Here is a 25,262-nt window from a genome sequence, read left to right on the forward strand (position 1 = left end):
ACCCCAGCGGTGCCCACTGCGCTCCTCCTCGTCCCCAGCCCACGACTAAAGACCCCCGACGGGGCGAGCAGAGCCCCCTGCGGCACCCCCTCCTCGCCGCCCCCCACCGCCCTCACCTGTTCTGGGGCCGGATGCTCAGCAGGTAACTACGCCGGTTGGGCCGAGAAGCCCAGGCTGCGTTCTCGGCCTCCTCCGCTCCCTCCACACTGCCCGGCCGGAGCGGCGGTGACAGCCTCCCGTTACCGGCGTACGAGTTACCGAGGGCCCGGCGCGGCGAGCCCATGGCGGCGGCCGGGCTGCGGCTGCCCCTGCCCTTGGCCGCCGCCGCCGCCGCTGCCGGCCCTGTCAATCACCGCCGGCATTTATAGGCGCCCCGCACATGGCGCTGTCAGTCGTGGAGTCGTGACGTTGGGGGCCTCTCCCCCCCCACAGCCAGCCCCGGGTCCCCACGACAGGTTTTTAATCGTAATTCGCAGCGTGGTGGTCAGTTTGAGGGGTTGAGGGTTCCCAAAGGTAGCTCGGGATCGGCTGTGAAACGCCTTGGAGTTTCAAAGGCACAATCTTTGTGTGGTGCTGTGATTGTTGGCCTGGGGTCAGTCCCGGGAGTGTTTTGCACTCTGGCAGCTGTTTTACCCCCCAGGTTCCCAAGGTGCTGGTATTTATTCGGTCTCCTCGAAGAGGACAGCATGAAACAGGGCTGTAAGAGGTGGGCACACACGGCGAAAGATTAGTGAGAGTGATTTAACGCCAGATGAAAACGTAACCTGTAATAGAATTGGATTTCCTCTTGTTCCACCTTCATCTTGCCTGTCAAGCGGCTGTGCTGAGCGCCGCAGGCGCGTTGCCGGTGACACTGCATCCCTGCGGAGCGGGATTGATGGATGGCACAGCTCTGCTGTGCGGGCTGCCCACGGCGGTGTGCCCGGAGCCTGCAAGGAGAAAACAACAGCAGGCATTGCTGCAAAAGAGACGAGATCATGGCAGAGTGGTCCGGATTGGGAAAGACAACAGGCTTTGAGCTGATCCCTGCCCGGGCAGGAGAGAATGAGTGTGACAGCAAGCAGCGAGGCAGGTGATGGCTGTGCAGGACATCCCCAGCTCCTCATCCCCAGCAAACACTGGGGTTTGGAAGGTGACCTCGGATAGGGACCAGCATGACAGTGTGCCAGCTATACACCTGGATCCCTCCAGGACCTGAGCTCATGCACTCAGTGTGCCAGGAGCTGGCACCTGCACCCTCTTTTTCCCATTGCCTCCCACTGAGACATGCACACACACAAGCAGGTCTCTGATACGTGTACCTACAGTTCATCTGGGCACATCCTTGTTACACGGAGTGTGACTTACTGTTGGCACTCAGTCCCCTGTATGCGCCCATCCACACAGAATAGAGAGCCCCTCAGCCAGATGAATAGTTGGAAAAGGAGTTTATTTAGAAGCCAGGCTGGACTGCACTGATGAGGCACAGGGCATGGCCAGATAAGCGTACTGACCACTCTGGTTTAGGTGCAAACAGCCCCTTTTATTCTCTTACTACCCTGAGTTTTCCCACACTTGTGGGGAAAGGAACCAGGCTCAGGTCTCCTGGCTGGTTTATTCAGGCAGACAAGTTATGGCTCTGTTATCCTGTTCTGGAGTCCCATGGACAGTTTACTTTTCCAGAGGTTTATGATGGAAACACAGTATCAGCGTGCATGGCACACGGAAGGGAGAAGTCAAGAGGCCCAGATCAGGAACCCCAGAAAGGACACTAAAAACAGCAAAGGTGCTGGGTGACACCTGGACATGAAGCCACAACATCGATGTGCAGCAACAGCGGGTTGATATAACACAGTCTGGTCCTCAGATGCCTTTTGTCACTGGTATATCAAACCTTGAGCCAAGTGGAAAGGGAGATTACAACTGAGGTTACAACTTGAGCCAGATACGCATGTGGAGAAACTGACGGCCACCAAGGAAGTTATCAAGCCCAGCAGATGCCCAAGCCTGCATAGTGGGGAGGGTGGGACACCTGTAGGCCAAGGTGGGGGGAGAAGGTTGCACGGAGTATGTAGGGAATCCAGACATGCAGTCCAGTAGAGCAGCACTTGCAGACAACACCAGATCCAAAGCCAGGACCTCCAGGTGAATTTTTCTCTCATAGAAGAGTTGCAGGTCTCCACTCAAGCCGTGGTGAAATACATTTCTTAGCTCAGATCTCAGGACTATCTTGCATTTGGGCAGTGTTTTGGAAGGAGCCTTGTGTCATTTCAGATGTAGATACTGGAGTTTGCTTTTTGCAGATCTCTGTAACAGGTAACTGTGCTATCAAACATGTGAATAGCTGGATGTGTGACACCAGAGAGGATACTTGGTCTTGGCAAATGCAAAGGAGATGGACCCCATCAGACTTTTGGAGTTGTTCCTAGGAAATATGGGGAGAAAGGAAGTCTGAGAGGGCTGACTGAAGATCTCACCAGGCAATAAAATAACAGATGAAAGTCTGTGATGACAAATGTTACATGATTCACAGAGGAAGCAATGACAGGCATTTTCCATAGGCAGTGGTGGGATCTGCCACTCAGGAAGAATCCATCTCAAACAGAATATAGCAGACCTGAAAAGAAGAGGAAAACAAACAAACAAACAAACAAAATCCAAACCAAACCAAAACCAAAACCAATCAACCAACCAACCAACCAAAGAACACAACAACTCACAGAAGGGCAGGAAGGATGATCAGAGAGCAGAACTGACTGCCGCTTGGAGAACACTTGCATAGACTGGGGCTCCTCAGCCTGGAAGGAACAACTGAGGTGTATATGACAGAGGTACGCACGGTCCCAAGAGCCAAGGAGAGAGTGTCTATCAAAATAAGACCACGGGCATCAAGTGAAGTTAGCAGGAGTTAGTCAGTAAAAGAGAGGTGCTTCCTTATGCACCTTGGCATTAAGCTGCTTCCACACATTGCTGTGGCTGCTGAATGTTAGTGGGGGGTAAAAAAAAAAAAAAAGGACAAGTCTATGGAAGGCAAATTTCTTGAGATTTCCTCAGGACAAAGATACTAACTTTGCTTTTAAAAGCTTAAAGAAGTGTTCAAGCTATGAAAGAAGAATATTTGCTGTGTGCGTGCACGAGTCTCACACCCTGTGCTGTGCTTCAGCTGCTGCCCGATGTGACAGGCAGGATGCTAGGATGAGACGCCCAATGTGTCATTCTCCTATCCCCATTTTTTTTTTTTTCTGAAAGGAGGACTTTCAGGTCCCACAACTTCAGGAATCCTGGACTTAAGTCCCATGATATGAATTACACATGTCATTTTACTGTGCCATCACACTGAGCTCTATCTTTCAGGGTGTTGCCCTGATAGAATAGACACTCATCTTGAGAAGGGTGTGCAGAACAGGTGAGTCTTTGTGTTGGGGATGAAACTGTGTCCAGTTTCAGACTCTCCAATACAGGAAAGACATTGATATACTGGAGTGAGTCCAGTGAAGACCACCAAGGCAATTAAGGGATTTCAGGCGCATGCCATACAAGGAGAGCTGGAGGGAACTAGGCTTACATCTTAATCAGAGGTCTAAATGGAGACCTTCTTGCTGTGTTCAGTACCTCTTGAGTGGGCACAGACCAAACAGAGCCAGCCACTTCCCAGAGGTCCAGAGTGATAGACTGAGAGGCAACAAAAACAAGCTGCAAGGAGGAAAATTCAGATTAGATGTTAAGGAAAAATAAATAAATAAATTGCCCCATCAGGGGGATCAAACAATGCAACAGGGGCCAAGAGGTAAGCGATCTCCATCCTTGGAGATTGTTAAATGTGGATGGGACAAGATGCTGGCCAACAGATACAGGTCCTGCTTGGAGTGAGGGGCTGGATCAGAGACCTGGAGGTGCTCCTTCTCACCCCAGTTATACTGTGGTTCTGCACCTCACCCCACTAGCAAACGGAAACCTGGGTGGCGGAAGCAGGTTTAACACCTAGCAACTTAAGTGTGGTGGGATGGATCCTGCTGCAGTGTTTAAGCCTTCCCCTAGACACATGGTGAATGTGTATTTCTCTGCCCTTTCAGGCTCTGTATGGTTCCTGTGCCAGTCACCCTGCTGAGACAGAGCTTTCTCTTGCAGCATTTGCTCTCCAGTCATTCTGTTTGCAGAGTGACAGTGCCCTCTGCTCCTGTCTCCACTTGGAAACTCGCTCTCGCAGCATTTAGTTTTTGAAGTCTAAGCCAGTCAGCCACAAGGCTTCAAGCCTTGTTAGCAAAGCTTTCGTCCTCTGCCTGCAAATCCAGCGCTGACTCACAGCATGTGTCACAGATGTTTTCTCACTCCTCTCACACAGTATATCCTTCCCTTTTCCATCCTGCACACACACACATGGGTTCCTCCCTTTCTAAAATAACAGGTTTCTTCCTGCTCTCCAGCACAATGTCAACAAACTACACCATTGGCATGCAGAAAAAAACATATTCTTGACCAAATATTCATGCAGAATGTGCCATGGCAGGGCTTTTAATGACCCAAGGACAAGCAGAACAGACTAGGCTTATAATAGAGGATGTTAGCCCTGAAACCCAAAGAAGTGATCTATGGGGAATGCAGCAACCTCTAGCTGATTGAAAAGACACTGCATCAATCAGAAGTGTCATTTTTAGCTCACGGAAAGTGTTCAGGTTAATGTAATGATCACTGTTATTAGCTGCCCGTGCTGTATTTATGTTGACTCTGCATGAGAGATGTGACAGAGCTACCGGAACACGCTCAGACAGAACCTTCATTTGCAATACATTAATATCTGTATTTTAAACATGTAGGGTATATTTCTAAATATGTGTGGAGGGAGAGCATCCTTCTTTCATCCACCAATTCTGTTGGTTTTATCTTTTTTCTGCAAACTGCACCCCCATCCTTTTTAAGAGAAAAGCAGCAGGAAGAGTCCCCTCCCTGGAGAGACATGGCTCAGCTTTGTCCCTTCCCCAGGTAAGCACATGGTGGTGGACCCCCTTGTGCCCAAGCTCCTCTCCTCCATGCCCTCTCTCCATCCCTTTTCTCTCAGCCGTAACAGCTTCCCCCTGCCATCCAGACATCCACCTGCACCCTTCCATACTGCTAGTGAAGGTGCTTGTGGCAAGAGCTGAGGGAGAGACGCAGGGGGAATTTGTCTGCTGGTGGGAATTTGTCCATGCTGGTCCTGAGCCCAGACCTGTTTCATCCCCATTGGTTTTGTGTCACATTCCCTGCGTGGTCACATCACAGAGTAACAAATTTGTTGGGAATTACAGCCACCCCCATGTCCCCCTGTGTTCTCTCCATTCACAATTGCACAGAGCTCAGGTTCAGCTCCAGCTCCTTTCCATTTGGCCCAGTCTTTTGAAAGGTGAAGAGTTTTGGTTTAATGAGTCTCTTCTTACAGAGGCCACTCCAGACCTCACATCACCTTCACCACGCCTCATGTACCTTCTGTAACACCGCCGCATTGTGCTGCAAGGGAGAGCAACTAACCATGACTTGGTTGTGCCACAGGGCCATGTAGCAAAATTAATTGTAACGAAATATAACGATGGCGAATCCTTTTTATTTCATTGTTCTGGATGCATTTGCAGCCTCACCCAAGATACTGGCGGCAGAGGAGATTCTGCCTTTTGTCCTAAGTGTGTAAATAAAAATCACAGCACAGCGATAACAATTCTTACATTCTGCTTCTCCAAGTACAGCCTGCATCCGAGTGTAATTCATTTCATTAAGCTGTAGCTCTAGAAGGGCTCAAGGATCTCTCATCCTGCTATAACGGACTGTTTGCGATAGAAATCCGACAGGCACAAGTGTTCTGGTCTCAGAAGGCCTCTCTGAAATTAACTCCTAAATCAATTGGCTGCTTTATTAATGAACCCTCAGACCCATTTCCATGGCCAAAGAGGGAGATTTCAGGAACCAGGGGAGCAATTTCACACTTTTCCTTCACCAGAAAGGTTAAGTTTGGGCTTTGAGTAGAAAAGCAAATAACTCGGAGACCATGAGTAGGGCCAGTTCCCAGCCCAGACTCCAGAGCTCACAGCACCGGCCCTGCGGGGCTGGGCTGTGGGGCCAGGCTGTTCCCAGTTGTCCCCATCTGTCGGCTTTCTGCCCTGTCCCGAAGGGTCTTGTGCAACCTCTGTGAGGGCTGGCCCAGCCACACTTCCCCTGGAGCCCTCGTGATAGCCAGCCCAGGCGGCGGGGGAATTTCGTGGCGGAAACAGCCCAGGAGGTTGTCGTCAGTGCAGGCTGGGTCTCGCCACACTTTTCCCAGCTGAAGGAGCGGGGACAGCACGGCTGGGGTACCACCATGAGCCCCCGGGCGGTGGCCTTGGGGACAGAGGTGGGGCCAGCCGTGGGGATGAGGGGAGAGGGGCTGGGGGTGGCCGTGGGGATGGTGCCGGGGGAGACGGTGGGGATGGGGATGGAAGCAAGAGTGGGGCTGGAGATGGAAGCGAGAGTCGGCAGAGGGACGGGTGAAGACACCCGTGGGGACAACGGGGAGGGGACGGGGACAACGGAGGGGACGCGGTGCGGACAACGGAGGGGTTGGGGATGGGGACAGCTGAACGGATGGGGCGAGGACAGCTGAGGGGACGGGGCGAGGACACCCGTGGGGACGGGGCGAGGACACCCGCGGGCACGGGATGAGGACACCCGTGGGCAGCCCCGGCCCCGGGCGGAGCCGCCGGGCTCCGTTTCGCTTTCGGAGCGGGGCTGCGGGGCGGGCCCGGCGGCGCGGAAGTGCGGCTGTGGGGGCCGGCAGGGCCTTCCCCGGGCGGCGGGGCCGGCGGCAGGTGAGTGCGGGGCCGCGTCCCCGCGTCCCCAGCCCGCAGCGGGGAGACCCCCGGGTGGCCCCCGGAGGAGCTCGGGGGCCGCGGCGGGGCGAGCACCCCCCGGTGAGCGCCTCCGCCTCTCCGCAGGGCCCGCGGGAGCCCGGCCGGCTCGGGGAGCCTGAGCCCGGCGCTGCCCCCCGAGGACGGCGGCTCCTCGGAGGTCACCATGCCGGCAGGTGAGAGCCCCGCGGCACGGCTCGGCTCGGCTCGGCTCGGGGAAGCCGCCGCCGTCGAGGGGAGCGGGGAGAGCGGGCGGCTGGGGCTCCGCCACGCCGCCCGGGGCCGGGCCGGGGGACCGGGGGGGGGGTCCGGGGGCCGCCTGCCCACCTCGTGCCGCTGCTTCTCCCCTCCGCAGGTGCTCGGCGGGGCCAGGAGCCGCCTGCCGGGCCGGCGGCTGCAGAGGGCGGCCGGGGCTGGTGCGGTGCGGGGGACGAGGCGCCGGTAGAGCGATGCAGCCAGGTGAGCGGCGCTGGGCACGGAGCCTCGCGGGTCACCCTTGCAGCTCGGGGTGTTGGTGTGTGTTTCGCAGCCAGCAGCACGTTGGTAGCGGCGATGCTGGGGTCATAGGTTGGGTGATCTGCACCCAAGGTGCTGCTCACCCAGCTGCGGCACAAAGCGTGCACCGCAGGGTGCTGCTGCCTGCGTTTAAGCTCGCAGAAGCTGCCTTTAAAACAGCGTGGCAACCCGCGGGAGGTCAAGCATCCTCGTTTTTCAAAGCTTCCCTTCCTCAGTAGGCCCTGTCTGCACTCGGGGCCTCGCTCCTGTTGTGAGTGGTTGAGTGCCATGGGTTGTGCTGGAGGGTTTCTCCTCGGAAGGAGAAAAAGTGACCCACACAGTGCCTCCCGGGTTGTGGCCGTGCTCCTGTTTCAGACTCACTCCTCTTTCTCCGTAGCCATTGTGATCACCGAGCAGCCGGTCTCCGTCTCCGTCCCCGTCGGGTATTCCTTCACGCTGCGGTGCAGAGCTGAGGCTCGTACGTCGCTACAGTACCAGTGGTTTTGTCAGCGCCAGGTAATGCTGTGAGCAGAGATTACTCCAGTCCTTGTGCCAGGCTTGCTCCCTGCCCCGCAGCATGGTGGAGATAGCCCTTTGTGGGCAGACTGGGTGGGAGGCAGGAGGCTAAGACAGAAAGGAGGAGGGGGAGCAGCATGCAGTTACGTGACCATGCTAAGGGCTTCAGCAGGTGCCATGGGGAGTGCCATAGAAAACATCCTTCTCCTTGTATCCCTGTGGCGGGAGGAGGTGACAAAACGAGGGATTCCTGCTTTGCCTGCTTTTAGCAGGAGCCTGCTGGTCCCTTCTGCTGCCAGCAGTGAGTGGCAACTCGCTGCCCACCACTTGTGTTTTCCCTTTAGTCTGTCTGCCTCCAGATTCCTGGTGCTACCAAGCAAGACTTGCCCATCACTGCACAGCAGACCCAACTCTACACCTGCAGAGTCAATGACCGCTACAGAAACGCCGTCTTCTCTGACTGGGTGAAGGTGGAGGTCCATCCGTGTGTTGCCAGAGGTACTATCATGTCTCGTAGCTTTTCTCTGTTTTCTGCTTTGCACAGATACTGCCAGCCATCACTACAGTCATCACTCTGTGCTTCCTGGGACAGTGTGTCCTCCCAGCTTGAAAATCACTATACAGAAAGATCGCCCCAGTGATGTGAGCATGCAGGTCTTAGCCAGACTCCTGTGTCCATGCTATGGATGTTTCAGGTCCCTGTCGTGGTCCCAATAACCCCAGCTGTATTTACCTACTCCTCCTGTTGATTACTCGTCATGGGTTTATCAGAGGGACATTATACTGGGTGTGCGTTGTTTTGCATTGGACAGAGGAACTAGAAGAGGCAATCTGGCAAAAATACCTCTGGGTGTTGGCTGCACCCTTGACAGGAAAGGGTGAGCATCACCAGGAATCAGGGCATGTTTAGGACTGGGAAGCATGAGGCAGGGCTTTGGTGTGTCATGTTCTGTTGTGGGTGTTGCTCTCAAGGATTCCCTGCAGAAGGGTGCAGCGGTGATGCTGCAACTACAGCCGTGCCACGGGATGGCATCTCTTGGTGCGGATGGAAAATGTTCACTTCTCTGGCAATGCACACAGACTGCAGGGTACAAAAATACCATTGTTTTCTCTTCTCATGGATGGGGAACCAATTTTGTGTTCCTGCTTCATAGGACTGCTCCCTCAGCTCTGGCAAGGAGAACCGGTCATCATCCTCAACCCCACTGAGCAGAAGGTGGAGGTTGGGAAGCCACTACTGCTGCAGTGTGCTGCCATGGGGGTCCCAGCCCCCAGCTACCAGTGGTACTGCAATGGGAACGTGCTGGAACACCAGAAGAAAAAAAAGCTCTGGGTAATGTTACCTCAGGATGGTTCAGAAACCTTGGCTACTGGGCTGGGTGATGGGAGAATCCTGACGGGACAGTGAGTGTGAGAGAGCTTCAGAAGCCTTGGAGAGACTTCTGAAAATCCTGTGCTGTTGTCATCCTTGATAGGACAGGTCACAGTCCTTAAGCCTGGCTCTTACCTGTGTGTAAAGGCTCAGGCATACTTTGATCTGTGTGATCAGGTGAATGGGGTCAGAAAGCAGTCTCTGCTTGCCTGTCCTCCCCCTCTCTTCAGCCCTTGAGAAACAACCTCATGCTCAGCTGTGTTTCCCTGCAGTCCACAGATTACGCCTGTTGCTTTGATAGTCCTGACTGAAGGATTATGGTTGAAGAGGGAATACATTTTATGGGCTTCTTTCAAAGCTGTGGATGTTTCTGTAAGAAATAAGAGACTGATGCCTTGTGCTGGCATTGAGGGCTCTCAGCAGGCCTCTTGTGCTTTTTTGCAGTGGCCCAAGAACAGCTATTGTATGTACATGCAGGGGGCTGTAGGTGTAAAGTGATGGAGCTGCAGGAACAGTGTCTGCCTGCAGGAAAGCTAGAAGGAAAAGTGGTTAGTTACAACAGGAAAGAGTCAGGGAGTCAGAAAAAGGTCTGGTTTTGTGGTTGGTCACTGGCTGAATGTGCTGTCTAGTCAGTGCTGTCTTCTGTGCGAGAAAGGTGGATTTCCTCCTGGGGCATCACTTAAAGCATGGTAACAAGAGCCAAGCTCTTCCTAGGTGGTGTTACAGGGGACAGTGGCCTCCAACAGAACTTTTCCCAGGGAAGTTCAGCGTGGGGACTAGGAATAGATTCTTCATTCTGGGGTGGGTGCAGTGGTGCAGCCTGTACACAGAGAGGCCACAAGATCTCTGTCCTCAGAGGTTTTCAAGACATGTCTAGACAGAGCCACAGCTGCTTTGACCCGCTTGTGCCTTTAGTTCCTCTCTGGGCAGGAGGCTAGGCTGGGCTGGAGAGCTGCAGAGGTCCTTGCCAGCCAGAACTGCTGGCATTCTTGTCCTGCTTCAGGAGGGATGGATATGAATTAGAAACTTGCTAGAATAGAGCAATGGGCGTGATGGATATCTAGAAAATGCCACCTAAGAGAAAAAATGGGCAACCTTCTGATGTTGGCCATGTGCTGTCCTGCTAGTGTGGTTCATGGGGCAGAGTATGGCCATGACACAGCGTTTTAGGGCTGCTGGATAAAGAAAAGAGGGCATCTGGGCAGAGCATTCTTGCTCTCTAGAAGTTGGGGTTTGCAGCAAACATTACTGTGTGGCCTTACTGAGCTTCTTAGGAAGACAAAAGTCATGGAAAAGATATCTTAGATATCTTTCTGAGGCGATAAATGAGGTTGCAGGAAATACATGTAGCTACAAAAATATTTTATTCCAGAAACAAGGGTGCATTTGTCAGATACTGTTGAGAGGGTGCAAACTGTCACCATAAATAATGTGATTTAACTTTTGATCTGTCTAGATCTCCCATGCCAAAGTGAGTGACTCCGGCACGTACCTCTGCTGTGCCTCCAATAGCCACGGAGAGCACTGGACCAACGCAGTGGACATTCACATAGGTGAGCAGAGCCAACCCACATCTGCTTTGCTGCAAATCATCTCCTACCTTGAGAAGTAATTACAGGATTTTAGTGCTCTTGCCTGGAAATGCCATGCCAGTGGAGAAGGAGGCCAGTGCCAGGGTGTTACCCCGGGGCTCACTTTGTGCAGGGGAAGCTGCGCTGAGGGGTGTGGGATTAGGAGAAGTAGGGTGCATGGCTCTGCCACTCTCACCTTTCTCCAGCTTGAACAGACTTTTAGTAACACAAAAAAAAGACCACTGGTTTTAAATAACACTTACATGGGGAGCGGAACATGAGACACTTCAGAGTGGAGAGGCAGTATGGGGCTCTGCAGAAACCCTGGAGTGTCCTGGCAGTCCTGTGGCAGCTGTCACAGGAGCAGCCTGCAGAGCACAATTTCACACTCTGGATATACTGGATGATCTCAGCAGAGCTGCGTAAACCCTACTGAGCTGGGAATGCAGGCATCGGCCTCCCCATGATAAATGGGACCTCTTGATAACGGGGTTCAGATTTGGCGAGGGAAGTAGCAACTGTAAAAGAAAAAAAACAGCATTCTGTCTGCCTGGCTGTACCGCGGCTTGGGATGCTGCTGTGTCCTGTGGATGGTAGGAAAACAGCCACATTAGGGTGCACTCTCTGGTGCTCACTGCAGTTTTTCTTGCCTTGCCGAGGTGCTGGTTTAGTAGATCCCGCAACAAATTGCAACGGGGCCCTTCACTAAAACTGATTCACAGCCTTGCCAAGACGAAGCGATGTGCTCAGACGCGTGGAGCTGGAGAGGATGGTGTTTATTTCAGGAAGGTTCAGCCCCATCGGGCTAGCAGCCCGGGGCTGATGCAGCACGTGCTGTGTGACCTGATGGATCCTGGGGAGAAGATGGATCCCCGGAGCCTCGGGCATGCTCCACCTCCAGTGTGATGGCTGCTTTGGCCTTCTGCCTTTGCAGTGAATCAGAAATAGCTTTGTGGGCTCTTTACTCCATCTAGAGATTTTTCTATGCTATAAACTTCTCATCTGGCCTTACAGGCTGTCTTTAAAACCTCTCCAGGGAGCAAACTGGTCCTGTATAATCAGAGCCTTGTGTATTCTCCCTGCCTTCTTGCATCTGGCAAAAACAGCACCCAGGAGTAACAGTCAGCATGAAAGGGACATCAGACTGGGTTGGGTTCAAAATGCTATGGCTGAGTAGCTTTAAAACGCAACAGGTAGCTCTGTCAGAGGGCAGAAAAGGACAAATAGGCTTGCTCTGATGGATGTCCAGGCATCCCTGGAGCATTACCAGCACTGTCATCACTGTGTGTTCAGGTGCTAAAGGTCTTCCAGACTCATAAGATTTATGCAATTAAAAATATGCCCTTTCTTCATTTAGAGCTTATAGAGTTCCAGGCTTTTCTCCTGTGCTGGATTTTTTTTTTTTTTTTTTTTTAAATAGGGAAATGTGGAGCTGTCAGGGTAATGATGATTTTCAGAGACTGCATGCTGGGAGCACTGAGGGGTGGGATTCCTGCATGGACTCCCCACAGGCACACCAGCACCCACAAAGTGCAGTGCTCAGACAGGGGAGCTGATGTGAAAGTGAGTCACATTTTGGGGTGGCCTTCCTGAGCTGGAACTGCTGAAAGGCAGGAAGAGACAAACCAGGGTGTTGAAGGTGCTGGGAATATTATCACCACCAAGAGCAAACAGCCAGCTTCCTTCCCGCTTGCGGGGAGCAGCTTTCAGTCCTGAGGCTTATGTTGACTGAGTTTCTTCCTGGAGTCATTCTGTTTCCTTTCCTTTCACTGCAGCGAGGGAGCAGCACCGGCATTTTGGGAAGCACAGCAGTCCGGGCAGAGCTGGTCCAAGCAGCACAGATGTCCTGATAGGCAGCAGCTCCTCCACGCTGGCTCTCCTGCCTGCTCCTTCTCTCAGCTTTGCTTCCTGGCTGCTCACACACAGGCACCCTCCTTTCCGACATGCCCTACCTTTCAACTCCAACCACTTGCCGTTCCCGTTTGCTGCTGACATGGGGTTTCAGGTCCCTCCCAAAGGCCAGCTCAGGCAGGCTCCTGAAATCTGCAGACAAGTGTCTTCAAGGTTACCAAGCAGACAGTGAAAAACTTGCCCAAGGAGCAGCCTGTTTTACTTCTACAGATGTGGATGAGATGCAGATGCACCGCATGATCCAGCTTTGCATTGCCAGGGGCCACAGGAACAGGTTTCAGACCTGTTGTGGGGGCTGGCACTGGGATGCTGAGTGCTGAGCACTGGCTTATCGTTCCCCTCTCTCTTTTCCAGGTTCCTGTCATTCAGAGAAGTTTTTTGGTGAGTGCTGTCATCATTTCTTCCTGAGCAATTATTCCCTTGATTAAAAGGCAAGCTCCAGGGTGCATGGGAGGGCAGGGCATAGGGGTGCTTTTCTTGCAGAGGCCATTTCAAGCCTTTATGGCCACATCGTCACAGGCTCCGCTGGCTCTGAGCTTTCTGGATCAGAGCTGTGAGGCACAGGATGAGAGTCTTTTTCCCTGCCAAGACCTGATCAGTCTCAGCCAGTGGAGTAAGATTATTCCTAATGAGTAACCCAATCTCAACCTCTGCGCTTGCCAAATGACTTTATGAAGTCTGGGTCACACAACGCCTTTTCCCTTCTTTGAAATACCTCCTTGGACCAGAGCAAAGCTCCATGCTCCCAGAGCTGCTGAAAGCCAATCTGATTTTCCTACAGGGGAAGCTGGGGGCTAAAATGAAAGCAAGAGCCTTGGCTTTCCCTCCTTCAGTCCTGTGGGGGGAAAGGACCTCTGGCTCAGAGCTTCCCCCTCCCAGGTACCGCCAGCATGCGAAACAGTCACAGTAGGGCTGGTGCCAAATAACCTCAGTAGTGCAGATCCTCCTCCACTCCTGCGGTTTTGCTTTCCACCTGGAAACTTTTCTGGTCTTTCTTTCAAAATGATGCCTTGCACGTTTTGCCAAAGTATTCAGAAGGCTGAGGGCTTTTTGGAGGGCACTCCAGGCTCGTGACAGGGTAAGGTCTAACCTTCCTGCCTAAAAGTGAGAAAGATTTCCCCTGCCCTCACACCAGCCGAAGGAAGTGAGACCTTGCCACCTGCTGTGTGCTTACAGCTTTTTCACTTGGTGTTTCTGTTAGCTACAGGCAAGATAGCACTTTTAGTGGGCAACAACCGCTACCAGCATCATCCAAACCTGATGGCTCCCGTCACAGATGTGTTTGAGCTGAGCGTTCTTCTGAAGCAGCTGGGCTTCCAAGTTGTCTCTCTTCTGGACCTGAACAAGGCTGAGATGGTGACAGCAGTCAGTCGGTTCCTGCAGCTCCTGGGAAAAGGAGTCTATGGTAAGGCATCAGTTTGTGTACACGTAGCAGTGGTTGATACAAGGGAGGAGCAAAAAAATAATAATAAAAAAAATACCTTTTCTCTTCAGGTAAACGTTTTGTCTAGGTTACAGGCAAGCAGAACAGGTTTTTCACTGTCACATGGCTACCCTGTGGCTCAATTAGCATGGTTTTCTGCTGATGTTTTGGGGAGTTAGTGCTTCCAGTTGGGGTTGGGAGAGAGTGTTTTAAAATTCAGGAGATTGTTGATTGCCCCACTTGGCCCTTTTCCAGGACAGGAGCTCCTGTTGATCTGTGATGGCTACAGCTGGCCACATTTTGCTTGTTTCTCATTCCTCATGGTCCAGCTTGAGCCTCTGACAGCCTTTTTTGCAGAAGCGTGTATTCCCAGCTGCAGATGGCTTTGGGGCTGGGCTTCAACGGGAAATGTTCCTTAAACATAAAACCAAAGAGCAGATCTTGTGGGTCTTAAAGCAGGTGTTCAGATTTTGGTGGTGAGAAGTAGCTTCTGTGAGGTTTCTAAGGGTCTTCCAGCCTGATGGATACCCCCAAAACACCTGGCAGATGTTTTTTTTTTTTTTTTTTTTTTTTCCTTTGAAACCTCAGCATGAGGCACAGCCTGCTTCAGAAAGTGCTTATCGTCACCACCCTTTCAGCTGCATGGCGAACCAGGGTATTGAGACAGCAAAAGTCAACACAGGCCAATTCCAGCACTCGGTGTGAGGCTGGGAGGTTGTGCAATGGATAGGGACGAGGCCACAGATGGAAACATTGCAAAGCTACCTTGTTCCGGGAGGCACTGAGTCACTCAAGGAGGCTGAGCTGGCAGGGAAAGGCATCATGCAGTTATTGCTGCTCCAGCCGTGTGTCATCTGATGACAGTGTATTCCTATGACTTCACCTGCAGCTTCCTTTTGTGGTTGCTCTCTGAAATCCCCTTGCACCTCAGGCTTTGCCTCTCCTGGGCTAGTGTCCTCCCTGGGGAGGTGCTGTGCTTTTTCCATGTCTGTGTAAGGCACTGCCATTCCTACCTGGTATCTGTAGCAAGCGAGGACCAAACGGCATTATTTTCCATGGCAATTCCCCTGTTTTCGTAAGCAATGGAGAAGAAAAAGATTTGGAAATGGCGAACCTTTCATGCTGTCATGCCTTATTTAAACTTCTAGTGCTTTTCTGCATTTGTGGCCATTGATCCTTCCTGGCAAAATTGATTTTGTGCACTGGCAAGGAAAGCATTAACAGCTGAATTACTGAACCTTGATAATCCTCAAGTGTTTGCTAGGCATAGCCTGCTTCAAATAGTAGTTTTCTTTACAGCTTTCTAAGCTGAGTGGTCTGCTATTATTCTGAGGCAGTGAACCTTGGCACAGGCTGGTCCCAGCACTGTGTTTGAGTGGAAGACTCTTGCAGTAAATGGGTGGCATCCAGGCTTAGGGTGGGGTGTTGGGTCAGTCTGCCTGCTGATTGCCCCAGGGCTTCTCCACCTGAACTGTGCTGCATCTCGCTGTGATGCATCTGCCAGTAGTTTTTCATCTGTTTTCTTGCATGAGATTAAAAAAACAGGTGAAGCACAAATCCTTTAAATTACCTTGTCTTGTTAATGCATATTTACAAGGAAGTCAACAACTCCTTCAACAACTGCCATCTTTCAAGGCACTAGCTCCAGGATAAACACCTAGAAATGATTGAGAAATTCAGGTTTCATGCAACTCGTACATGGTGGATGATGGTGGTGAGGCTGCAGTTCCAGTCACAATCTAGGTAGCCTGTTAGAACTTCTAAGATCCCAGGGGTGCCCATGTGGGAACCGATCCTGTACATCCACGTGGGTGTGTTGGACATGCACAGAGACATCTGCACAGAGACATCTCAGTGCCTCTACCTGTGGGTGTTTTCTTTTTTGGAGACCTCACCTCTCCACCTGCCCATTTCAGGGCAGACCTCCTCCTGGGAAGTTGTTTCTGACCCTCTGGAGCTGAGGTTGCCCTGTTTTATATGGCCTGTGCTGATGAGGAGAGCTGGGCTTTGCTGTCTCTTTAATTGCTCCTACAGCAGTTGCAGGCTCTTGTTAGACCCTCCCTTCACCTCCACATCACCATCCCACCCCATCTCTCCTTGCTTTCTTCCCAGGCCCTGGACCCCAGCATCTCAGTAGCTCCCACTGCCCTTTTTCTAGCTTCTCCACCTTCTTCTTGAACTGAAGTCCCTAAAACTGGACACAGGACCTAAGTGGGGTCTTCTTAGGGCCAAGGAGAGTGCTGAGAACTTCCCTTGCCCTGCTGGTGCTCTGTCTCCTAACATAGCTCTGTTCCCAGGTGCTGGCTCATCATTATCAGGGTGTCTGCTGTGACCCCAGGTCCTTATCTCCAGGGTTGCTGGTCAGTCAGCGCTCAGCCCCAGACAAAGCACGGCCTGGTGTTACCTGCCTGAGTGCTGGACTTTGTGCTTTTTTGTTATTGAGCCTCATCTGAGATTTCTCCATCCCAGAACAAAACCAGGCTTCATTGTTAGGCACAGAGGTATCATATGTCTGGATGTTTGAGGTGATTCAAAGGCTTCTCTAATTCACTGCATGGAGGTGGTGGCTCATCTGGCTGCTTTTTCTCCAGACCTCCTCTTAGAAATGGTGATTTTGAAGGCCCCAGACATCCCCTGAATAGTCTAATTATATAGTCCTCGGATAAACAAGGAATCTCCCTAGTGGTTATTTCAAGCGTCCTAAAAAGTCCTGAGTCAAAAAAATAATGTCGGAAATGCAATAAGAGCAGAAAGTTACAAGCGAAATACTAGGAATAAGCTGTCATGCGTTAATTAAGCATCATGCTGACATTTCCTGTATTATAAGCAGTGCCTGGAGCTTCCCCTTTTTAATTTGGTACTCGGAAGCTTGTCTCTGTTCAGCAGTTTTGACTCACAAGATGTGGGAAGAGCACTGAAATGTAACTCAGGGAAAACAAAAACAAAAAACAGCAAAACAAAAACAACACCTTTTCCCCCTCTAGGCAAAATGTTGACGTTCCTGTTCAGGACGAGAGATTAAGTCTAAGAAAGATTTGCAGCAAAGTTGTTCAGCTGATGTAAAGAACCTGTCTTTCTGTTTGAACTCAAGTCTTTGTGGTTTATATAGCACAGGGAGCATTCAACAGTGTATTCAGGGTGCAAAACAGGACCCCCAAAGTTAGGGGATTTAATGATTTAATGATCTCTTGTGGGCTTTTCTGTAATATTTCAGGTCTTTCCAAGCGTTGGTGACACTGTCAGGTAAAGGATGTCATCACTTCCATTTTATGTGCAGAAATGGAGGCAGACAGACAAAAGCCAGAAGTGCTTGACTACTTTGGAGTCCAAGCCTGAAATGCCTGCATCTGATTTTTCCAGAATGCTTCCCATTTTATACTCTTTTTTTGGAGCAGGCTTTTGTGGCTTTGATTTGTGAATTGTGAAAGTTTAAAACTTCTGCAAGTCAGAGCCCTCTGTCTCAGGCTGGCAATCCATAAGAAGAGGAACCCAAACCTTGTGGGCATCTGTGAAAACATCTATTTGAGTAACTTTCCATCGTACCCTGAGAATGGAAACCCCTGCTGACTTTAGGCCTCCATACGATGAGATCATGCTTTCAGTCCTTCAGCTCCTGCCCCACTCATTGCACCCCTTCCAGCATCAGAGATCAAAGTGAATTTCCTGCAAACTACAGGGGCAGGAAGAGGGGAAGGGAAATAGAGGAAAGGTTACCTAATGAAGCGTGGGCTTTGGCAGTGAATCTGGCTTATGAATTTCTCTTACTTTTGCCTCTTAGCTGCTTGTTCCCATTTCTGACCTCATTCTTCACTGTCCCTCAATTGCGGTAGTGCAACTGTTTGCGTCACCTCGTGGAGCTATTTTTAGCAGATTTCAGTTCCCCAAGCTGTCTTTCGACAGCATCCCACAAGCAGTTTTATCAGTGCTGGGGAGGGGCACACAGCCACTGCGCAGCTTCTTTTTGGGAAGCTACAGCCCAGCTGGGGGTCCCAGGGCAGAAGGAGAGCCCATCCCTCAGCACGTGTGCAGGGGCTGGAGAAGCACCAGCTTTGGCTGTGTCACCTTCCTCAGTGCTGGCTTTCCAAGCTGGATGTTCCCATGTTCTCTTGTAAAGGCAGAAACCATTGTTATGTTTCATATGCTCAAGAGTAAAACTCAAAACCAAAATTCGCATTGGATGTTGGACTTCCCACAGATGTCTGGATGAGACATCTGACTCCTCTCCCACCTTACAGGGCTGGTATCTGGCTTGAGATTGTTGAAGTCCATGGTTTACATGATCCGGACATCTGGAGAACTCATCTCTCTGTCTTTCTAAATCTCATTTTCCACTGGCTCATAGTTGTATAAATGCAGGCTGACTTTTCAAACCAGAGGAGTGTTTCCCATCACCTAAGGTGCTGATAGTCTCTCCTCCAAAACTAGGAAGCTGTGGTGTTTCTTACTTAAAAGGTTGTTAATGTGTTGTAGCACAAATAATTACATTTTAGCATCCAAGCCTGGATGTTGTAGCACAAATGGTTACAGTTTAGCTAATGTATACCCAGCGACTTTGGTGTCTCCTGAAGAACTGCTGGAAACCACAAGTACAAGAGAGCTTCTTAGGGCTACTGTCAGCTCTGCTGAAGGGAATGGATTTGGAAAAAGCTGAAACTGTGAGGCCAACATGGCTTAAGTTCTCTGCCTGTAAGTGCTCCTGGTGTAAGTCTGTCCCATGCCAGTATCCCTCAGCGTGGGAGGTGAAAGATGGCCATGGGAAGCTGGTTACAAGCCTACAGGTTTGCACCGTGACTCATCCTCTCCTCTCCTTGTTTCCAGCTATATTCTACTATGCTGGGCATGGCTATGAACATCTGGGGAGGAACTACATGGTCCCCATCGATGCTCCACAACCGTATGCCCCTGAGAACTGCATCAGCGTGCAGAGGATCCTCCAGAAGATGCAGCAGCAGCAGACGGCCCTGAACCTCATCCTGCTGGACACCTGCAGGAAATGGTAGGGTGCTCTTCTCCCTTCCTCAGTGGGGCAGGCAGATTGTGGCATCTCGAGGGCTTGGGGAAACAGCTGCCAGCCTCATCCGCCCTTCAGCAATGGGCTCCTGCACAGCCACGTGAGATGTTTGTCCTCTGTTGCACTGCTGAGGGCTCTGTGAAAGGTTATCCGTCTGTGTCATAAAATCAGTAAGGCTGTCAGGTCTTGCAGGGTCTCCCGGGAAGCACAGTCAGTCACGTGCTAGATGTGGTTTTGTAAGCATCAGATCCTGTCTGAGATGTGCTGGAGAGAAGGGGAATGACAAAGCCTGACAAATAGAGGCTATTCAGGCAGGTCAGCTGCAGTCTGCAAAGGGCTGGCTGCACTTTGGCATAAAGTCATAGCTGAAACTCAGCGTAGCTATAGTACGGGTTGGCCTTTTATGTCTCAGCCACCTGCACTGACCCACCCAGCCAGGCAGGCTGTAGCAGTGTCCCCCTGTCATCTCACTGAGTTGCCCCGCATGCTCAGCCTGGGGCCATTTAGCTCATCTCTTTCTCTCGGCTGTGTTTTTGTTAAGATCTCAGTAAGAAGAGGCAACACAATGTGAAAAGTATTTTAAGCCATGCCACTTGATTTTACTGGCCTTAAAGGCTTCTGAAGTCGTCATGTTAAGTGGGACCAAGGCTGCTGCTGAGGTCAGGAATCAGCTTTTTTCTTCTCAGTGTAGAAAACCTATCATCCTGCCTTGGCCTGCACATCTCCATCATGCATCTTGTGGGCTGCAGAAAGTTACTACTTGCCCATTTCCAACAGAGGTAGTTAGGCTTAGCCAGTAGAAGCCGTGATAGTTTCATTTATTTGGGGCTCCTGAGGTAGATTTACAGGACAGAAAGGACCTGGAGGTCAAAGGCAGAAAATTCTCCCTCTTCCTTCTGTGGTTCCTGCACTGAGCATTGGAAAGACAGTAAAGATTTTGATAGCACTGTCCCAAAAGAACTGCTAGCCCCTGGAAAGACATTAGGTCTTTGACATCTTTTAGCTGCAGAGCTGGGAACACTTGCTTTGAATAGCTTGCAAGCTGGTTGCACTGGGACTTACCCTGCATTGTGCAGCTCTGAGTTGCCACCACTGATAGAGCTTGCTGTCCCTGGATACATGCCCCAAAAGCCCTGTGGCGAAGCATCCCTCTCCTCCTGCTGTCTCACTGCCTCTGCCAGCACACGGCAGGAGCACAGCGCCTTGATTCCCTGCCCTGTGCTGCTGAGAGCCCTTGCTGAGGGGCACTGCTGAATCATCAGCCCAGCTCCTGCCAAATCCGAGGGCGGAGGTTAGGCCAGGAACTCACCCAAATGTCAAATGCTCCACCTGGAAAGAGCAGGGCAGTGCTGCATTGGGGTTTCTAACACAAACAGCAACAACACATGAAGTGGATTTAGGGCTGATACCTCCATCCTTGGTGTCGCTGGCTGTTTATGTGCTTCGTGAATTCGTACGGTGCTTTGGGAAAAGGATGCGATGTGAGATCTGCTCTGATGTTTAGGCGTGGTGATGTGGCTGTTTTTCTCTCTTCCTCCCCCAATCTCACACTTCTTTTCTACCCTTTCCCACAGCAAGCGCAGCACTTAGTGCAGAAGGTGTTATCCCTGGGCTCACAGGGAATTGTGGCAGAAGCTCTCTGCCCAGCTTGTTTTTCTTAAGAAGTCACTGCTTCAGCTCAGCAAAGCATCTGGATTTCATAGATGCGTGTGTTTACAGCACTCAGTAAAACAGGGCTCCCAGGGCCCCCTTTCCCAACACCCTTTTGGTTAAACTGATGTTGTGAATTGCAGATAGCTGTTGTCTTTTGGTGGCTTGCCCAGCTGTCCGTGAAGCAGGAGGAGCCGTGTGTGTGCTAAGAGGGATCTCACGCGGAGTATCTCTTCGCCCCATATGTCGGCATCAGGAATGCCAAGGCGATGAGAAATACACGGTCCTTTGCCAAGTGGTGGCAGATGTTCAGCTTCAGCACAGAACGAACCAGGAACAAGGAGCCTGTGTGTAACCTAGTACATTTATGTGTTCATTTAGGGTGGATGCGATTGCCTCTTCCAGGAATTCCCTGATTTATGAAGGTTTCTAGAGTGTGTTGCTTAGGACAGGAGGAGGACACTGTCTTCTGTCTGGGGTGCAAATCAGAACTGGGTTGTATGAGAAGTGCTGTGTGAATGAGCCTCTATAGGGCCTGAGGCAGGAGGAAGCTCTGCCACCTTCTCTGATGTCAGACATCTTCCTGTGCTTAGTCATGGTCTGGAAAAAAACTTTGTCTTCTCATGGGGCAGGGAACCATGGCCAGAACTTCTGCTGCATGCACCAGCTGCATCTGGAGCTGTGGATGCCTGCTGATGCCATCACAAAAGGTTTGCATCAACTTTTGTCTGTGCAGCCTCAGGTGGATGTTCCCAGCATGTGGACAACAGGCTTATTTTGGGATGTGCTGTCTCATTTCTTCTTGGACCCAGCATCCCAGATTTCTGTATTCATTTAGGAGCACCTGGGAGGCAGATAAATCTCTCCATTCAGTGTTCATATTTAGAAGTGTATCTCCTTTTCAACATTTTCTCTTTTGATCATCTTTAGAAAACTTATACGAGCCAGATGAATACTGCCATTGAACATCTTCTACAGGCTGTGCCGCCAGCAGTAGGTAACTCACTGGCTGCTGGCAATACAACGATCCCTTCTGCTCTCTTTAGCATGCCAGCTTCAGCCCCAGCAAGCTATGCTGGAATTGAATAACACCAAATAATGCCATCTTTGTGCCTGGCTTTTATCCCTGTGTGATTGGGAACAGCTCCAAATCACTGGTGTAGACCTCCTACCTCAGAAGCAACCAGTGCTTGTGCTCTCCAATATGTCTTGATTTGGGCGAGCTCCTAGGTAAGGCTTGCCAAGAGTGCTACCAGGAATTCTATTTTGGTGGAAACCAGGACTATCACTTCAGATATAACTGATTTTGAAAATAGCAGGCCTGTGCTCACCCTGGTGTCAGAACCAATACTGGGCTTCCAGCTGTACTGATCCCATCCCCCAGTGAGACCTGGCCATGTATTCGCTTTGGTTTCTTGGGGCAGAAGGTATGTGTGGGGGCTGGAAAAGAGCTGTGGAGCACCCCAGAACCCTGAGACAGGCAGTCAAGCCATAGCCACAAGCTGTGCTTTGGTGCACACCTCCAAGTCCTTCATAGCCAGCAGTCCCTTGCAACCCACACATTCTCTGCAGTGTGCTGCTGCTTGGATTTGTGAAAAACTAGCCTCAGAAGGGAGGAGGCATGGTTGCACCCACAGCACTAGGCTCACTTGCAGGATAGAGAGCAGTTACCAGTGTAGATAGCTCAGAGGTGACCCTATCTGCTCATTTTCCCATGGTTTGGGCTCTTAGGACTCCTAGCTTTAGTTTCAGTTGCTGCCCAAGTAACATGAGTATATTTGACATGGGTGTTAATATTATTGTCATCCACAGCAGGTGGATTTTGTGGAGCACACTGGCTGTCCCCTCCAGGCACACACTGTTGCTCTCAGCACTGACTGGTACTTTCATCTCTTACAGGTACAACCTAGAGTGTGCCCTCTCCCAGGTACAGCCGCTGGAGCCCTGGGGCAATATCGTTTATGGCTACGCCACGTAAGTGTATTTTGCTGTGCCCACACTGTGACACAGGACCAAATCCTGGCAGGAGCTGGCACTTTCCCAGCTGTTTTCGTACCTTCATGCCTGGGGGCTTTGGAGGCTTGAGACTGCTTTTCTTATGTTTTCTCTGGCTCTTATCCTATCTCTAGCATTTCCCGTTTGAACACTTCTTCTCTTCCTCCTGCCATTGCTAGTGGTAGCCTGTTTATCAGTTACAGGTTACTTGTGAAGGTGGCATCAGCTCCTGTCATCTGTTCTTCTAGACCTGAGCCTGATTCCCAAGGCATGTGTGCCATGAGCAGGTCACCAGAAGCCTCCCAAGATGAAGATGAGCGTTGCTTACTGCTCCAGTGCTAGCCTTAGGGGCTGCTCAGCTGCTGTCACCCAGCCAGGCTGACAAAAGAAGTTGTGCTCTTTTCTCCTGTCCCCTTTCACCACTTCTTCCCATCCCATTCCCTTCTCATCCTCTCTGGGGCTAACATCAAGCACTTGGCAGCATTGCTTGAGGAGCTAACTCAGGCTCAGCCAACAAACCCTGATTCCTCCCCATTGCAGAAAGGTAAAGATGAATCATTACCCTTACAGGTGTGAAGATGCGGAAGCCTATGAGTTGCAGGATGGGGAGTTCAGCTCTGGGATCTTCATGAAATATTTGAAGAAACATATTTTGCAGGAGAAGAAGGTTACACACATGCTGGAGGATGTGTTAGAAGGTAAAGAAGTGCTTTTAACCCGAGTTAGAAACCATTCATTTCAGCAGCAGGGATGAGAAGAGAGATCAGCAGAAGCCAAGTCCCAGCAAGGGGGACAGTGAGGATAAACACCCACACTTCCCCTGCCCCCAAAATCAAGTTTTGTGCCATGCCCCGTGGAAAGTTTTAATAACCTGGCAGCAGGACCAGGATGCTAATGTTGGGTCTGAAAGGCAGGGTGGCAAATAAGGAACCTGGAGTGACCCTTGTGCCTCTAAATTGTCTCCTCCAGACATCGGCCGGGATCCCTTGGTCACTGGGAAGCAGGTGATGGAGATCAAACACACTCTGAAGGAAGCCCGCTCCCTGACAGACCCCATCTGCCCCCTGGGAGCAGCCGTGGAGCGCTGGGGATGTGGCCACGGTGAGCTGTGCAGGGGTGGAGGGAGCAGGGGGGTCGCTGTGCCCCTCAGAGGCACCTCTCTGCAGCGGGATCACTGGAGGAACTGCATGCTGACCCCACTCTGCTTCCCCTTGCAGAGCCACCGAGAGAAACAGTGACATTCCCCTGTGGGGCACAGGCAGAGCTCCGCTTCCAACACCTTTTCTCCAATGTGATGTCTGTCTGCGCCAAGCTGCAGGAGCCCCCGGCCCACATCACTGATGCCCACCTCATGCTCCGCCAGCCCACCGTGAGTCTCGAATGGGGAGATGCTGGTCCCATTCCCCTTGATTCCCACTGGGGCAGGAGGGGGAGGGAGGGTTGTGGTGAGCCCAAGGAGTCCCAAGGGCTGGAAAAGGCTGAACCCATCTGAAACAGGATCCCCGCCACTGTTACTGCTGACACCGCCTCCCTGCAGGAGCTTTGTGCTCTTTAAATGCTCCTTCCACACATCAGTGGTTGGCAGACTGCCTGCCTTGCTCCTAATGCATTGTGAAAAGGATTTAGTGCCAGTTTCAATGCCTTTAACCAGTTACTCGTCAGACTGATTTCTGGCCTGCCTGATTAAATTATTGCATTTAATCTGATTGAGATGAAGAGCCTGTCTGTTTTCTGCGTTTGGAAGCAGGTCTGGCTTTCTGAATGATCCCGTCTTAACCCGCTGTGCTAAAATACCTCAACGCAATGATATATTCTCATGGACTTGTTCCCGTTTGATCTATACCAGCTTCCTCATACCCCTTCTCACACCTTTCCTAGCAGACCATGCTCACAGCACGGTCTTTTCCAGTGGCCTCCACGCTATTGCTAAGGATTTAATTCTCTTGCTGATCCTTTTTGCTAACAATCTTCCTCATTTTTCTGTAGTCCCTTTGCTGAAGTGTAGCATGACTGTGGTGGATCTTTTGGCCCTTGCTGCTCATGGAGGGATGCTGCCCCTAAGCACGTTGTGGTCACTGATGCGGAGCAGTGCGTCCAGTGGGAGGTTTGGAGCCTGATCCTGCCCCTTACAAAACCAGACCATCATTTCCCCATGTGAACTCCCAAAACACACCTGAAAATTTTGTGTGTGGGTGCGTGTGTCCATCCCACAGCAGCGCTTGTGGGAAAAAGGAGACCCATCTGCTTGCTCCTGCATCCCAGACTAGCGCAAGAGGGATCAGGGAGACAAAAAGGGGACCCAGGAAAGCTGGAGTGGTAAAATCCCTGTCCCTGTCTGCTCCATGGCGGTGCTAGCCTACACTGACCTCCAGTGGTGTCTGCTGACATGGCAGCACATCCTCACACCTTGCAGTTCATCAAGCACGCCAACCATCCACCCTGAGGCCACCCACACTCACCCTGGGGACCAACCCAGAGATTCAGGGTGTAG

The 25,262-nt window shown here is 51.3% G+C and overlaps 2 protein-coding genes across 4 annotated transcripts in view; one reads left to right on the plus strand and one right to left on the minus strand.

Moving 5' to 3' along the window:
• ALPK3 (alpha kinase 3) overlaps positions 1 to 362 on the minus strand; it is a gene marked incomplete at its 5' end in the record, with an annotated part of 33,886 nt that extends 33,524 nt beyond the window's left edge. The window contains 2 exon segments of the mRNA XM_084531936.1: positions 117 to 328; positions 330 to 362. Coding sequence (XP_084388062.1) covers positions 117 to 328; positions 330 to 362 — 245 coding nt within the window.
• A 5,868-nt stretch (positions 363 to 6,230) lies between these two features.
• Positions 6,231 to 25,262, plus strand: part of LOC311442938 (mucosa-associated lymphoid tissue lymphoma translocation protein 1-like) — a 28,016-nt gene continuing 8,984 nt past the window's right edge. Inside the window, exons 1-14 of one of the 3 annotated variants that reach the window (XM_084532691.1) lie at positions 6,231 to 6,334; positions 6,915 to 7,003; positions 7,183 to 7,286; positions 7,720 to 7,838; positions 8,183 to 8,336; positions 8,993 to 9,171; positions 10,667 to 10,763; positions 13,047 to 13,073; positions 13,894 to 14,097; positions 18,934 to 19,111; positions 22,676 to 22,750; positions 23,342 to 23,469; positions 23,741 to 23,872; positions 23,989 to 24,140. In XM_084532691.1, the coding sequence (XP_084388817.1) occupies positions 6,302 to 6,334; positions 6,915 to 7,003; positions 7,183 to 7,286; positions 7,720 to 7,838; positions 8,183 to 8,336; positions 8,993 to 9,171; positions 10,667 to 10,763; positions 13,047 to 13,073; positions 13,894 to 14,097; positions 18,934 to 19,111; positions 22,676 to 22,750; positions 23,342 to 23,469; positions 23,741 to 23,872; positions 23,989 to 24,140 (1,671 nt within the window). In that variant the 5' untranslated portion in view covers positions 6,231 to 6,301. Of the gene's footprint in view, positions 6,335 to 6,639; positions 6,789 to 6,914; positions 7,004 to 7,182; positions 7,287 to 7,719; positions 7,839 to 8,182; positions 8,337 to 8,992; positions 9,172 to 10,666; positions 10,764 to 13,046; positions 13,074 to 13,893; positions 14,098 to 18,933; positions 19,112 to 22,675; positions 22,751 to 23,341; positions 23,470 to 23,740; positions 23,873 to 23,988; positions 24,141 to 25,262 lie in introns of those variants that run through there. The other 2 variants (XM_084532692.1, XM_084532693.1) reach the window with 2 other exon arrangements.

This window comes from Aythya ferina (assembly GCF_964211825.1).
Source record: "Aythya ferina genome assembly, chromosome: 11".
Lineage (NCBI taxonomy): Eukaryota > Metazoa > Chordata > Aves > Anseriformes > Anatidae > Aythya > Aythya ferina.